Consider the following 16,989-nt stretch of genomic DNA (forward strand, 5'->3'; position numbering starts at 1 on the left):
GGTCACGAACATGACAACACGAAAAACTGCTATCAGGAAAATGGAGCACGGCCGCGCTCTGCAAGATAGGGACAGACAGACAAAATATTTCCAGTTTGTACAAATAATATTTCTGGCATCGAACAAGAGACAAAATAATAACGTTTGCTACAATGTGCAGCAAAATATAAACTTTTACCATGAACGGTTCATTTTTCCTATACAAACGTAAAGTTTCTTCAAGAAAAATGAATCCCGCCTTAGTCAGGTGGGCATAGCTGTTCATGATATTATGACCTCAAACGAAGTGGTAACAGTTCATGTGGTACACATTATTGGAATGAAACTAGGAAGCATGAGTTTGCTATCCACATATAAAGACAAACTGTTGGGTGTCACGTGCATTTGAAACAAAGCAACAATTAATTAATACACGCACGCGCCGCCCTAATATAATGCAATCACAAGCCAGAATGATTGTCTTTGAACGCACTGCTAACAACAAAATACGACACTATTAAGTACTGCGCACAAATACTGCAGTGATGCAGGTCAAATACTTGCGATATCGCCGCAATAAAATATCAAACACCAGCATAAAATTAAGGTACCACAGGAAAGAAGATATAAACATAAATGGCAAAAATTGTGTGGGTTTTAAGAGAAATGGCACGTATGTGTGTCTAGGTAAGTTTTTCGGAGTGTCGGGTAAAGTATCCGATTCGATTCGGCGAACAGGAAACGGAACAGGATTCGAAAAGGGAACGGAATTCGAAACGTTAAAAAACAAGTGCTACGACGTCAGGTGGAAGATACCGCTTGGCACATTGGGTAACAAATAAAAGGCTGCTTCGGTTTGCTTGTGCATTACAAAAAGTGCATGATTCGGTAACAAATATTAAGGTACCATGAATATGAAGTGCTCGAAAGTGTCAAGATTACATGTATCGTCGGAAAAGGCGGTGCTGGTTGTGTATAACGAGGTGGAACAGGTAAACGTTGAAACGGGAACGCGTTCGCGACGGGCGGAAGGTAAAACGTGGAGCGTGTTGTGCATTAAGGTCTTCACGCAAAAAGTAGTCGTCCCGGGGAAGTCCTCGCGGGGGAATTTCGATGGTTTGTACAAAGGTCGAGTCTGAAATGAGGAAATTCAGTTTACAGTCTGGTAAGAAAAATTATACGCGTGTTTATTGTTTTCAAGTAAAGATTCCATACGTGTGCCCATGTAGTGTACATACTTGCTTGCCTTTTTGTTAAGGACATGGGAGCACATAAAATAGTAAAAAAGTCAGTGCGACCAATGGCGATCAAGTGTGTTTATGTATAAACATGTTTATTACAAGATTGGAAGGAAAAATTTAAAACGTCCAACTATGAGTGGGGAATAAAATGTAGTTAAATCAATGAGAATTAGTCCAAAGGAAGCCCGCGGGGAATTTCAAGAACATTACAGTTTATATCACATTACTTATTCAGGTCACACATTCACACGTTCCCATCAACCTTACAAAACAAGAGGCAGGAGAATACAATCTTTTGTCAGCAAAAAAAACCTTTGACAAAAACAAAATTATAACACACCTCTTATCCGCTGTCGTTGCTGGTCCTTGGAGCGTCATCTAGCGGCACAAGTTCGGCGAGGTCGTTGCGCCCAATCGCCACTAATTTCATGCGAAGATTCCAACGGGTGAATGGAATTGGGGCTTGTGTGCGACACCAGTGGAGCAAGATTACTTCGACCGGTCTCAGGGTGTTGCTGGTGCGGGAAATACCCGCCAGTTGTTGAATATTGTGGAACGTAAGACCTGTGTGTGGTATACGGTTAAAGGAAAACCGCGCTGTTTGTCGTCGTTAAAGGAAAACTTGTTTTTTAGTTACATTTTTAGTAAGCGGGCGGTCAAGTTATTCGAAATTCCAAGTGGATCGGTATATGAGCAATGTCACTCAGACAACAAGAATCCGCCTATTTTACTTTGGTACCGACAGATGTCCTATCTTGTCAGATATAAAAAAAACCGCTGATGGTCAGTCACTCTTTGTGAGTAATTTTGGGTCGGTATAATGACGTTTTCTTGTAATATTTTTTTTCTTTTTCTCAACTTTTTGCAAAACGAATTTGCCGTTGAAAAGTGTTTGCTAATCAGCGTTTTTTAGCAGGTATGTATGTTAATCCAGTGCTTCCCAACCTTTTTCAGTTCGCGACCCACTTTAAATGCAAGTTTTGTTTTGCGACCCACAATGAGATATGACCAAACGAATAAAAAACAATTATAATGCAATAATTTCGTGATTTAATAGAAAACTGTACCATTTGGAAATGCTTCGCGACCCATCTGAAATAGCTTCGCGACCCACTGGTTGGGAAGCACTGTGTTAATACATAGTGCAACCAAACGCGACCGGCCCTTCGATATACCAACACGAGACCCAAGGCCGCGAACGAACGAGAAACACACAAGACGTACCGAGCTCCTCGGCCAAATCTTTCCAATCCCCGACCACCGACTCTTCCTTCTCCAAACTGACGGCGATCCGCACAAAAACGGAGTAGGGGAGGTCCAACCAGCGATCACGTGACCCGTTCCAGTGGGTTCCACGTCTTACTTCGTCTATCGTGGTTTCGAACTGCACGAAAACAACGGACCTTTCAGTATGGCGAGCGACAGGCTCTGTTTGTCTTTTGTTCTTAATCTTTTTATTTCAAGTACCCCTTTAAGGTGATTTTCAAAGCTAAATACCCAACCCACTATAGTTTGGTTCGTAAGTATTATCGTTATTTCGGTAATATTAAACGTTTTACACTTGTATATGAAATATGTGCGGGAGTATATCAAATATACTCCTTTAAATACCCCCCTTGGTGGGGAATTTCCCCTGTTGAGAACCCTGGTCTATGTAATTAAATGTGAAGCAAGTCGCCCAGAATTGTACTTGTATTGCCGTTTTTATGTAGTTCGCATGCATCGTCATTTCAGAGTTTCTGAAAATCGTTTGTGTTCGTTGGCCCCTGGCAATTTTTTTAACTCTGTGGTTCCCCACCACCGAAAACTGTTAAAACCTTTTTTGGCAAACCCCCTACACTAAATAAACTTCAACACTAAACAGTATCATTGTTCAAAATCTATGGATCTCCTCAACAGTTCGCTGTGGTTCATCGGCAGTCAATTGAGATACCCGGTATTGATACGACCAGCAAATAATAAATATGGGTCTGGAAACCAGTTAACCGTGACAACGAACGTCACAGAAGGGTTATGCAGGTTCAGGAAATGCCCGACTGCTATCCGACCGTTGAAACTTTCCCATTATGTTTCCTGCAGAGGCGAAAGGAAATTCTGCACAATTATCGCTTTTTTCTTGAAAGTTATATTTATTTCTGGAAACGTCATGTGGATTCCATGATGAAGATGAATTAATCTCTGTATTGTTGTGAAAATAAACCGAAAACGGGTATTTTTCGGGTTTGGCATGTTCATCTTTAGGAAAGAAAAAAAACAGATTCATCTGCTCGATTAGGAGGATTGCCATTGCCCCCGGGTAAATCCCGGTCTCTTTTTGTCCTTGCGGTGACCTTCACACTGCCGTTCCCAAGCGCTTGATATGTTTTGACGCAAAACATAGCAGGGCGCGCAAGGGCATGTTTCCTAAAATGTCTCGCAAACTGCCCTTTGGTCCAATGAATGATACATGGAGAATGTAAGTGGTGCTTTACGTCTGTCTGGTATTTTGTGGCTCGCCGCAAGAGAACAATGGTTTAAAACCATGTTAATACTGTCATTTTACTGATTACTACTATACGATATTTATGATGTGAATAAACAGGTGATGTTCGCAGCGAAATTTCCCGCTGCAAAGGACATTTGAATTATACGGATTTCCAATCCACCATTAGACCAGGTGGTTTTATAGCCATAACTTGAACTTGGAATCTAGAAATTTCATCTAAATCCAGGGAGTTGCAATGACATAATACCTTTATATGCATCTATAAGCAAAAGAGCCAAAAATGTTTTAGAGTGATGTAGGGCCACTGTATCTACCTAAGCCACACTATAGCTGCACTGATGAGAACATATATGGCGAAACACTGGCCCTATATGCAGCTCACTAAAAACATTATTTACAGTTGTTTGCTGAAAAGATTTGGCAGATAAGCAAAAATTATCGAGAACGTATTTATCATGTATCTGATATATGTATCCAGTGGTGGGATTCAGCCGGTTCGCACCGGTTCGATAGAACCGTCTCACGAAATTTTATGAGATCAGCGAACCGGTTAGCATTACTGGTTACTGTCAATGGATTTTTGTAACAGAACCGGCGGAAAAAATATGACTTTTGTGATAGAACCGGCTGACAAAAAATTTGAATCCCACCACTGCATGAATCCTATATATTTATCATGTATGTTATATACACGACAAGCTTGCAGTTCAGCATCACCGAGCGGTGCGTGGTAAGGATATTACAAACATGTATATTCCTATATACATTATTTCTCACCTCTGCACTGTTTTCGTACGCTCGCTTTCCTTCCTCTTCTCTGGACAAAGGAGGAAGCTTGGCGTTTACCAAAGCGTTGCGTAGAGGGTCCCTAGAAACAGATTAACAAATCGGTATAAGTTTCACCCACATGGGTCTAGTTCAGAGGCAACCTTCGGCATAGTAAAGGTTGTCATGTTGACCCTATCAAAACTAAAGGCAGAGAAAGCACACAAAATGTGGTAAATGTTAATTTTTATTTACACTATTGTTTTTTTTTTCAGTGAGCTTGCCGTCCCTATCGGGCCAAATAGTGAGATTAAACAGAAATAGTTAGCCACAGGCCACGTTTTCTCTTAACTTTTTCTTGAAATCGATATTTTAGTGTTAAAATAGCTCTGCTCATGCATGCAACGAATTCTGCAAAGTTACCGAGCGGTTTATTACGCAACACAGGCTTCTTTCCGTTCTGTTCGAAATATGGAAATACGACTTCTTGAACCGAAAACACGGTAAAAAAAACAAAATTTACGTTTCCTCTTGAGTTGGTCGCCTCCCGGGTATAGGGGGTGGTGTTGGATTCATGAGCCCCATATTTCGGGGGAGGGTCGACACCCCGTTGCGATCGAAGGCTTTTTGCGGACTTCTGTGGACGAAAAAAACAATTTTATTATTGTGTTTACTGTTACTAAGGAACTGATGATGCCCAAAGGGCGAAATATATATTCCTAACAACAGTCAGGCTGATCCTGATGTCAAAAGCTAGTGCTTTGTGTGTTATGAAACACATTTTGAAACACATGTCGTTTTGTTTCACCGTGGGTCGTATGTTATTGGAGGGTTTTGAGGTAAATATAAAAATTGGCATAGCCATTGTTATGCGTTGAAACTGGCATATATGAAAAATATAGGAAAAAATTTGGGCATAACATATAACGCTAATACTCTTTACCTAACAAAGAATATACAAGTAAGAAAACACAGCTATTATGGGACGTCGAAATTGGCGAAGACAAGAAACAAAATTGGTACTGTATGACATATACACTCTTTACCTTACAAAGAATCTACAGTTAAAGGAAAAAAGTTCTGGTGATGAACACGACAAGGTTTAAAGCGCTTGGTTATGTTTGTTATCAGCAATATTGCAACTAATTCGTCCCTCGATCTTTTAGCTCAAGTACTGGCAACTACAGTTACTGCCCCAAGGGTCAAAATGTTTTGAAATGGAGTCAGGCGTTTACAAGAACCAAAACAACGCAGCAGTTTTTATTTGAATATGCAAGCCAGCTCAAATTTCGAACAAGTGCGTTATTTAAAGACGCCCACCAAGTTGAACCACCCCAACAGTCTACACCAGGGGTACAGCCTCATGTAGTCATGGATCCTAATTCATGCGGCCGTACACATGCTTTATACCGTGGTACATATGTGTTGTCGGCCATGCATTGCTTAAAACTGAACAAAATTTGCCTGGATGTTTGGCTTATGAAACTGGCCAGTCTTTGTAAAACAGAATAAGATAATGTAGTTTTAGGTAAGAAAAATTGTTAATTATAACATTTTATTACACTTTTAGTCGTAAGTAAATGTGAAATTATCAGTTTTGACTCACTCACTGGCGGCCGTTGGTGAAATATAGTCTGTGTGATGCGGTTGGCATTAAAAAAAGGGTGGGCGCCCCTGGCCTCCATACTACTCTATACTAACCCGTCTTTGGGTGGTCTTGGTGGAGCTTGTCTGATGTTCAATGTTGGTCGGTCCGACGGCGGCAAACTGTGTCGGTGTTGCAGATTGATGTACGAGTTTCTGTCTTCGTCACGTGCAGGTACAGCTGGTGGGCAGTCGTCCAGGTTTTGATATATCACCCCCGAAGCTGGCAACAACATTAGGAGTTAATGAGGGTTTGCATGGTAGTAGATAGCAAATTAAGGTGGTCAGTCTGCGAACGTAATATATACATGCATATATATATAACGCAGTAATGTTTCATGCAATGGCATTGGCAGGATCGTCCCACTGCGCAGGTCCTTACTTGGCGATCACAGCTATCGCATCAAGATAATAAGGTTAATATATACGACGCCTTTTTAATCGTACAATATAAACATAATTTTCTTATAAATATTAAATTTTAACGATTTTGTTGCTGACAGTTTACAGATAAGATATGCCTCCAACTGCATATCCACGTACTTATCCATGGGGTGCGAAGGGGACGGGCGTGTTTAAATTTTCAATAAAGTAACGAAATTGCGAAAACCGCCTTTTATAAGACGATTAGCGCAGACGGGTGTTGGTATTTTATAAATTATGACCATCAGTAAAAATAATAAAAAAAACGAGACTTCCCAAAAAAACTATTTCGACCCTCCCCTTTAAAAAATCTTGGGCACGCCATGACCACATCTGCACTATTTGTCCGAAATCACGCGGTTTTGAAAACTGAATATTTCAACGTCTGACGGCATGTTTTCAAAAATCAACACAAGCTTAAAGAGTTGATTATTACAACAAACACCTCCACACAATTCTACCCGAAATTACGCGGTTTAAACACCAAACATCAGAAATTCGACTTCCTACCAAACGCGATATTCGAGATAAGACGCTAAAAACCCCCCCGGGCCTCACCAGAAGATTGATTCCGTCTACTGAAGTCCGGATCGGAGCCACCGCGCGCCAGATTGACATAACTGGACAATACGTCAGAGCTTGAAAAGTTTCCAGTCTGGTAATCTGAGTCGAAGCTGGTCTGGGTCGTTATACCCGGGGCCTTCTTTAAATCATCGTCGAGGGGTGACGGGGGCAGGCGCGGGGGCGACGGAGACTGGTTGTGGGGATAACCCCGTGGGGTGGAAATGAATTCTGGCGTGATGCTGCGAGTCTGTGTGAAAATAAAACTCAAATATTACGAGGTTTTTCAAAGTGGAGCGCGGGGTCATAACAGCTGAGAGATATACGTGGAAAATTGCTACACGTGATGATTTAAGGTTAAAATTGACCAAAGCTGTCATCTCCGAATATACCAGGGGTTCTTTAACCCAGGGTTCGAATTAGCAGTTCGCAATTCGCAAATTGCGAACAGTTTTTGAAGTTGTTGCGACCCGTTTTTGAGATTATTGCGATGCAACACGAAGCAGATTATAAGGCGCCGCATCCTTCTTTATCTATTCATTCGTACAAGCAACAAGCGCTGATGCAAACAACGTTGTTAAAGTTTCTTGGTAATGTCAACGACTATTTTCTTTCAATCCTCGTATTTTGTCAAGTCCACTTGCGGAAGTTAATGAAACGATGGCGATGTATGACGAAACAAATATTGGGTTGACGAGTTTAAAACAGTAGGTTTTCAGCGTAATACACAATCGCGTACGAAGCAAAATTTATGTATTGGAATTTAGGTTGTAACGTTTTTGCGATACGTTTTTTTACCGCTAACTCGAACCCTGTAACCCTATCGCTCTTTTAACGAGTTACCTTTTCCGCGATCTCTCATGTTTGACAGTAATATTGCGAAACTAAAACAGATAATTGCACTGGAAAAAATTCAAGTATTGGATTCTGGCACATCGCTCCCTATTTTTGACTATACCGGGATTCGAATCCAGTTATCCTGGCCACGAATCCCGATCAGTTTTTCTTCTTCGTATATGGGTCATACCCATAAAGCCAATCGCGCTCCTTTGAGTCCATACATGCAACTCTAAAATGACGCTTTGTGGCCAAGTTAAGCAACCACATCACGCCTTGTATGACACAAAAGCAGCTACCATACTACGGACAACCCTCACCGGCGACTGGCCAACCAAACTGGGTGGCGGCATCACTTTCGGGGCCGAGTTGTGACCGCAAAGGGGCAGTGGGCCGAGTTGGAACGCAGCCGGCCCCGCCCTGCCGTTGTGACAAGCAACTGAGCTCTGTACGTCGCTTTCTACGCAGTTAGAACCGGATGGCTGCGGTACGTTGCGGTAAGGATGATCTTCCGGCGAATTGGAGCCGTTAGAGAGCTGGACGTACAGGTTTCCGTGACCGTGTGATCCGCGTCCGTCCGCTTTGTCACCTTTTGTGGATTTATTGTCTGAAAATAGTTGGGATCTTTTTAAAGTGTTTTTTTTTGCAACTGGAAGATAGTTTGAACCTGTATAATTACAACGGTGCGAACAGTGCGAAAGGACGAATTTGCTTGACGGAAGATATGGATAAAATATGATTTGAATAAGGAACTGACGTTTTCCATATAATGATACACATATTCCTGTACTTAACAAGCTGATGCTGCTGTTTGTAGCAAGTGCTTTTAGTGCAATTTGGTCGGCTGAAATCCGTTGCATACGTTTATTCATTATGATTTATAATTTAATTTCACGTAAAGTCATCGACGCGTCTGGGGTGTGTCTATAACAGTTAGCAGAAACTTCTTGTTTACAGAACTCCAAGTGTTTGTTGGTAAATGATTAAACGTCCAACCCGCACACCAACTTTTTGAACAAGAACTTTCTGCAACTACAATCACGTACAGCCTTCCTACAGTGGGTAGAAATGCGATTGATGCGCGACAAAAAAGACAAATTTGTCATCAAACGGTGACGACCGAGCGAGGCGATCCCCGTAAAACCATAACTGCCGCTTCGAAGGAAAAATAATGCTTCGGATTTCAAAGTCCCGAAATTGGCTTGGATCAACTGTGGAGTACGGCCTATTCATATCTGGATCAGGTAAATTGACGCCACCATCTTACCTGCCGATCCACCACCACGCATTCCGAATCCGTTACCGAGAAGTTTACTTCCCAAACTCTTTTTCGGCATCGGGGGGACTTTGATGAGGTTGGGACTCGAATTGAGATCTGCAAAGCAAGTTGTCGCAAATAAGGTTTCTTTGTTTGTAAATTATCGATTATATAGCGATTAAGCAAGAAAATACGCCTAAAAAGGCATTAATATTAATGGTGTGCTGCAAGGGCTTCAGCTAGGTACATAAGGTAACGTTGGCGATCCCAAGCACGTATGTATTAAGTAACACCCTATTTGTAGAAAAAGTTGGACCTAGTTTCAAACCCAGATGCCCGTCATAAATTCGGGGAAAAGGATTTTATTCCATGCATTAACCCCACCTTTTTCTTTTGTTAATCCGGATATCCCACATAATTTGACGCCACTATTGTCCGGATTAACGAGAGCTGGCTGTATTTTGAACCGACTAAATAACTAAGAAATGCCTTTATATGAGACTTTGCCGGTCTTAAAACAGTTTACATTTTGAATCTAGTAATAATAGTGTAACAAAAAAATTAAAAGATGGAATTTGGTTAGATTGAAAATGAACTTAAACTTGGGCTCAAATTTGTCAAAAACAATGGCGTTTATGAAACAAAAGGCACATTTTCAAGCAAAGAAAACAAAAATAAACACATGGGTATTTCCATACTACGGAGCTTAGTCGAACTCTGCAACAGATGTTCGATTGTTAGATCGAAGCCGCATAAGCTCGACTGTAGAGTTTATGAAACAAATAGTGTTTAGTAGCGCGGGTTCCCAATCCAGATACAGACAACCACGTTATATTCAACTTTCTCGAATTTTCCCTTCTTACGTATCCCAGATTTTGTTGTGGTAAAAGTTGCGTGTCTCGTTGGCTTGGATGCGCTTGCTTTGTTGTTACTGCTTAAACACATAATCATTTCACCTAGCTATGTGGCCAACTCGAAAACCGCCTTATATATGGTCTACTGGTTGAGAAATTCTGAACTCAACTCTGGGTCATCATACCGTAACTATTTCTGGGAGTTGTTCTTGTTTTTGAGGTGTTGGACAATGGGAATGCGATTTTTTGCTGAGAAACGTTCTTGTTTTTGATTGGCGTGCTTATTTTTTTTAATGAAAATGTGCCTAATTGTAACGAATGTGGATTTTAAGTTACATTGCGCTCTGTGGTCGACGTTTTACGGCACAATTCCATTCCACTTCGGCAGAAAAAGCAGCTAGCCTAATTTTTGGCCCGCGTTTTCCAAAGTGAGTCCCACGCAACCCTACAGGATTTCATTTTTCCATTAGATAGTGCTTTACGCAAAAAAAAGCCAAAAATATCCGGGTTTTCGGTCAACTTAAATAACCTTGCAGGGTCACACAGATAACAAAAGGTTTGTCTCGACCGATTTACAAGTGGAGGCGAAAATCACCACTTTAATACTTGAACTTGTTGAATTTAGGCGTAAATGAAAACACTGGCTCTCACCGTCGAATGCAGGACACACTGTGGTCGTAGGTTTCATCATCTCAGCCTTAAAAGTGTGGATGATTTGACGAAAGTTGGGTGATCCTTCCACACTTATGTTTACCATGGTCGTACCGCCTGCACGGAAAACGTAACAAGTTTCGATCAATTTGTTCAATAACAATATCAAACACTATATAGCTGACCTTCTGGCAAAAATAACGCCATGTCTGGCAGCAAAATATTTGTTTAGTAACTTTTTCAAACAAAAAAGTCAAAAACAATTTCTGGATGACTACAAAATTTCCCTCTTAAAAAAATACTGTTTATTCAGTTGGGCAACATTTTTTTAAAGAACTGGCCGACAACAATACAGTATAAAAGACCCCATTATCCCTAATGTTTTCTCACAACTAGCCAGAAGGTCAAACATGCAACTATACAGAAGTTTAATCCTATAAACCTATTTTTTTCATGACAAATGCATCAAAAATGTAGTTCAGGTATATGTCTGAACACGATAACTTTGCATTATAACTTAGATTACAGAGCATCTGTTTGCTTTTTTATTGTATTTTTTTAGTAATTAGCAGCAACTTTTGCCATTTACCAGAGGAGTTTGACACTTGGAAGACGATATCTGTGGTTACCATCCCATTAGTTGTGCTTTCATGCTCCTTTACCTGATCGAGATCTTTTGTGTGCCAGGATCGCAAGACAAGACCTGCCACATAAAATTGATAACACTGTAAACATAGAACAGAGCTGGAAGGTAAGTCCAAGTTCAACAAGAATGACTCAACACTAGGTGACAAATTTTATTGTAGATAGAATTACAGTGGGTTTTCTGGGACAAGGTTAAAAATTGTCAGGAAATTTCCTTCTGATATAAAAAAATTAAATAGATATGATTCAAACAACTTTTTATCAATTCCTAAAAATTCAATTTCCTAAAAATATACTTTGCCTAGCAACAACAGCTACACTTTTCATCAAAAAATTGCAGTTTGATTTTTGTTATGCCCTATGATTGTGGTTATGCTATTTAAGTATGTTAGTGCAATTAGTCCATGCCACAAACCAAGTTTGTAGTTACAACTAACGCACAAGAAATAGATAGATAATCACAAGTGAAATATAGTGCGATGTGAATTGAAAATGCCATACATACCACTATGCCATTAACTATATATATGTTGTAGTCCACTCTTGACCATGTTTCAATTTCACAACTGCCTTTCAAACATTTAGCCGATTTCTTTGGCAATAATATTCATGCTAACAGTATGGGCCAGTCTTTTTATTCTCAGAATTATGAGTAAACCTGTGATTTGTGTTCCTAATGTCAAAATGTTTTTAGAGATCTAGTTAAAAGCATGTGGTTGGTATGCAGGCAATACATTGGAAAATGAATATCAACCAAATTACATTGATACATTCAGACATAAACAAACTATTATGCTTTTTACATTTAAGCCACAAAGCACATTCAATTTACTCCCAGTTTAAAACCAATGGTGATATTGCACAACTCCTAGCAATGATTACAGACAAAAGGTTCAACATTTTGCTCAAGCATACAAGAGCTGTCTACATTTTCATACACAAAGGAATATAGCCCACAGGTTAAAATTTAGGCTGAGATTGCCAACAGAGATACTGATGACCCAGCCTACGACTTCGGGCTTGACGTAACACTCCCTACTGATAACCATCTATTAAGAGAGGCTAGTTTCATTATTTAAAGTCAAGGTGTTTTCTGAGAGTCACTGGGATAAGATATAAGGTGTGGATGCATTTTCACGATTATTTTGGGAAGTTTTTTAGTTGGAGTAAATGTATTATTATTAGTGTCAAAAATTTAAACTTGTAATTTTACAAAATAAATTAGGAGCACTAATCTCGTTAATTAAAGAAACAATGCATTTAAAGTATCCCCTTTAAATTTTAAACGCAATTAATTTAATTATTGAAATGATTGAAAGTAAAACCAACTCGCTAACCAGAAAACCACAACAAGCCCCAAGGCTAAACACAGCTTAACGGTAAGATTGGTGGGCATTAAAATGTAGCACCCATGAAACGGGATAATGTTTGTAACTACAACTTGTACCCAGCTGAGGGAGAAATTACTCACAGTTTCGATTATCTCTTGTCTTATCTTCCAGGCTGTGACACTCCGATACTCTTTCAGCAGTTACATGGAGGTAACAGACTTTGCTGCTGGCAAGCTTGGGGTCCCTCTCGATGATCTTCCATCGATTTACTGTTCCAGAAACAAAATAGGATTGATTTTAAAACCATGTGTTGATAAAGTACACTTTGTAAGCCAGGAGTGGACGACTTGTGTATTACAGTTTGTGTATTTGAGCTATCTGTAACTTCCCGTCCACATCAAGTGGTCATCTTTGTTAATATTTACAATAAGATTTACAACTGGAAGTTGAAATTTCAACAGTAATGATAGAAAAATCGCACTGCTATTTATGTACATTGAAACAGGTTTGCACAGATTCTCAGAACCTTTAACACATTTCATCTTTTCAGCCACATATTCAACAACTAGTGAAAAGAGTACAAATAAGCAAGGCTTCGCCCTAGAATAGTCCATGATCATGACATAAAAAACAACATTTTCATCGGCTGACCAAAACATGTTGGTTCCCCACATTCCAGCATGCCCTTGATCATAATCTTATGATAAGGCACTGGCCGGTAATGTAGTGTTATGTGTCACCAAATTGACACAATGGGAATGTTGTAGTTTAGGTTTACATTCTTTGCAGTTCACAGCGAATAAGCGTTCCTTTATTTCCAATTAAGTAAGAAACCCGGCCGCCGTAAATCGGCTTGACATTTCGGTGAGGATCTGACGGTTTACCATCAGTATCAAATTCAATATTTCCTGACCAAAGCAATAAAGGTAATCACCGATTTACTAACGCACTCAACCACAACACCATTTTTGGTGGCAACAGTCTGTGACAGGTATGGAGATTACAGTACCGTGAATTTGAACCAGATTTATTGAAAGCGCTGCGCGTGTTTACTGTATACAAAAGATTTGTGTCAAAACTCGAATGCAAGACTCCCAAATAAGTCTAGCATATTTTTTGCGTATAATCAAAAGTGGGATATTGCCAAACTTCCAGAAAGCCATAATTACAAGTGTTCTTAAAATAATGGCAAGCACGCACACATAATTTTAACATTTTACAAAAAAATAAAAGAAACTTTTTCATGCTGCTTGAAAAATCATCACTTTGAAAATGTGAAACAGGAAATATTAGACCAAAAATCATCACATCCTGTTCAATATTTCCACAGAAAAACTACAGAATTTAACACCTGTCTGGTCAAGGCCTGAGGAAATTAAACTATGCCATCATACCTACATTTAAATTCTGACAAACCTGTGACTGAACTTGTACAAGTTATTATTAGCTATCACCAAAGGCGACACTTACAAAATATTGGGTGACTGTAACAATTTTGAATTGTCACCCATTCAGTTAAAGTAATGAATGAAATTAATTGCGCAATCTGACATTTTTGCGTTATTTAAAACAGAATTACTTGCGGATTTATGTTTTGTGTTTATGCATACTGTGAAGAAATCATTGAACCCAACACATTAAAACACAGTTTTCTTTCCAGTCGATTGGCATCACCTGGCTTTTTGCAATGAAACATCAGCAGAAAAAAGCCTCCCAAATTACATAACAAGGCACTAAATCCCAGTCTTAAACCGAAACAGATAGCTCAGAGGCATGTAATTTTGCACAGACGAGGTATGCTTGGCTTGTTAAACAAGTTGGGTGACCTAGGCTGTTTGCCCTCACCATAAACCATTGCTTCTGAAATACTTTGTTGCCAAGTGCCCAGAACGTTGTGGTTGATACCCATGGCTGTCATCACGGCATCTTCGACGATTAAATGCTTGAACCTTGTAATAATGCACAGGTACCTGACAATGCAAAAAAAAGATTGTTTTAGTCTGCTAAAGACTGGTTTACTGTATGCAACATGTGCAATACAATTCTGACAGCCATTTTTGATTATGGTTGGAGCCAAAAAGTATCACTGTAGATCACAATAAAAATAGGTGTTTTAAAATATAAACATATCTATTGTATTATACATAAACTTGCTCATACAAGGTATTAGTGACTTGTTTTTACAGGTTAAAAATCACTACACTATACACTAAAGTGCTTGAAAATGTGGTGTCAACATACACACTGATCAAAGGTGATGTTTACAACCAAAATCACAGGACCGGAAGTCATAAAATGCCAAAGAGGGGTATTTTTACCTTCTAGTTCCGTAACGGTCGTAGTGTTCACCTCTCTCAATGCCACAGAAATTTTCCCGTGTGAATTCCAGTTCATATTTTCGCTTGGGTTCCTTTTTGTTATTAGATTCCGGAACTGCTTGGGTGCCATCATGCTTGAAAAGTTGTATGACACATTTTGCTGGAAATAAACAGCAATTATCTTTCCATATGTTTTGTTCAGGAATGGAAAAAAATTGTGGCTTTTGCAGCCTAACTTAAAAGTTTATTGTTTTAAAGCATAAAATATATATATTGAATTACATAAAAAAATATTCTGCTACTCCAAAAAGAATGGCCAACTTATTCAAAAATATGAAATAAGAACGTGCATTATCAGCAAAATTTGCCATTGCCATAGATACTTTTTGCATTTAAATGTCTTGGCCAGACTCCAGGTTTAAAGAAAAGCATTCATCAATTGCTTTAGTGTAAAGGCAAGTTGATGGCCTACAATCAAAAGTACAGAAATTTTGTCCCTTTAGTTTAACATCGAGTAGCACCAGAAACTATTGTTGCAAATAATTTCTTTTATCTCTGTACCGTCAAAACGCTAGCCGCGGCAGACAAACGGCCGCCTAATGACAGGTTGTGCGTTGTAATAAGTTTCCATGGTCTCAGGAAGTAAGGGCATAGTGTAATTTTACAATGCAGCAATTACCAGTGGTACGAGTGGCTGGTGACACAACGCACATGGGGCAGTTGTATTTAAATGAGGGAACGCTTGGGCTCCCTTGCCATTCAGAGGCAAAGCATACACTTTGCATTTACTTTAAACAGTTTAACCTTTTAGACTGCCTTTTGTTGTGATTAGGAATTCCTAGCCATTTTTTGTGTGGTTATATGGCATTGATATCTGATATGGATCCACGTACGTAATTATTGACCATACTATTTTTGATGACAAAGTGCTTTTCACTTGACAAATATTATTGATAAATATTTAAACACAAATTTTATTGAAAATAATTTAAATAACAAGTTTTCTTTATGCCACAAGTCCTGGCAAGCCCATCATTTGTAACTTAACGAAATGTATTTACATGAACCAAAAGCGAAAACCACAGAATTAATGATGTTAAGCCTGAGGCAAACACCAGGTCCGTGCCAAAACACATCGAAGTTGTACAGACGCAAATGTCTTAATCAATACCTTGGTTACTGTCTCTGGTCATTCTTAACATTCCCCATCTCTGCAAAAAAGGCAAAGTTATTGAATTTGAAATAATTTTACTGTGACTTGTACAGCAAGTTTTTCAACATATGGTTGCATGCCCAAAAGTGCCTAAATAAGAAAACGACCAAGACCACAATGAAGAATTTAACCCCTTTTCAACATATTGTTTTACTTTACAAAATCCAAAAAAAAAAACACAATAAAAAAATTACCCTTTTTCTTTTGTATCCTTTCTCCCTGTGCATAACGCACCCGCAAAGGACATCTTCCACAGAGTTATTCACTGCAGATAGAGTCTGTTGAAGGAGGGGCCTAGAAGCCATCTTATTTCTTCCTATATATTCCTACAATTCTTTTATGAATGGCAAAGTGGTCTTAAAGGTAAAGATCTTACTCAACATGGTCACCTCATGACCAGCTGTAAACATAAACAAAGTATTTATATCTCAGCTTCCAGAATTAAAATGTCATTCTTTCCTATGACATCATTTTAGGTTTTATTTATAGTAACATTATCCCAAAATACACACACTTTTAAAATGCATTGTGCTGTTCCTGTATGAGCCAATGCATTGTGTGTATTACTAATGAAAGGCCTGCGATCGCTAGGTTAAAATAAATCCATATTATGTATATACTAAAAACCAGAAGTTATACAAGGAGAGTATGCATTTAGAATATCAGTACTCTGTACCTTATCCTACTAAACACATACAACATTTCATCATCTACAACAATCAGTCTAACTAAAGTACGTTAGAGAACTATGCAATAGCATATATACTCTGTGACCCAAGGAGCC

At 39.1% G+C, this 16,989-nt stretch overlaps 1 protein-coding gene across 1 annotated transcript; it reads right to left on the reverse strand.

Annotated features, from left to right (window-relative positions):
• Positions 1–973: 973 nt before the first annotated feature.
• LOC145905328 (uncharacterized) lies at positions 974–16,601 on the reverse strand. The gene is made up of 16 exons (XM_082992501.1): positions 16,400–16,601; positions 16,164–16,203; positions 14,993–15,152; positions 14,520–14,644; positions 12,815–12,943; positions 11,288–11,401; positions 10,699–10,815; positions 9,203–9,310; positions 8,256–8,542; positions 7,096–7,348; positions 6,172–6,337; positions 4,994–5,107; positions 4,483–4,573; positions 2,445–2,604; positions 1,561–1,784; positions 974–1,114 (listed from the first exon to the last, which is right to left on the reverse strand). Exons 1-15 carry the CDS (start codon positions 16,508–16,510, stop codon positions 1,564–1,566), a joined length of 2,196 nt encoding a protein of 731 aa, XP_082848627.1. The 5' UTR covers positions 16,511–16,601; the 3' UTR covers positions 974–1,114; positions 1,561–1,563.
• Between the last annotated feature and the right edge of the window lie 388 nt (positions 16,602–16,989).

This window comes from Ascidia mentula, chromosome 6 (genome assembly GCF_947561715.1).
Source record: "Ascidia mentula chromosome 6, kaAscMent1.1, whole genome shotgun sequence".
Lineage (NCBI taxonomy): Eukaryota > Metazoa > Chordata > Ascidiacea > Phlebobranchia > Ascidiidae > Ascidia > Ascidia mentula.

What these genes read in the sequence shown, in the direction of transcription:
- LOC145905328 (XM_082992501.1), bottom strand. Translation starts at nt 16,510, where the DNA reads ATGGCTTCTAGGCCCCTCCTTCAACAGACTCTATCTGCAGTGAATAAC. An exon ending in TTCAGAAGCAATGGTTTATG is followed by an intron (nt 12,944 to 14,519) that starts GTGAGGGCAAAC and finishes TTTCTGGAACAG; the next exon opens with TAAATCGATGGAAGATCATC. An exon ending in AGATTTGGCCGAGGAGCTCG is followed by an intron (nt 1,785 to 2,444) that starts GTACGTCTTGTG and finishes TACCACACACAG; the next exon opens with GTCTTACGTTCCACAATATT.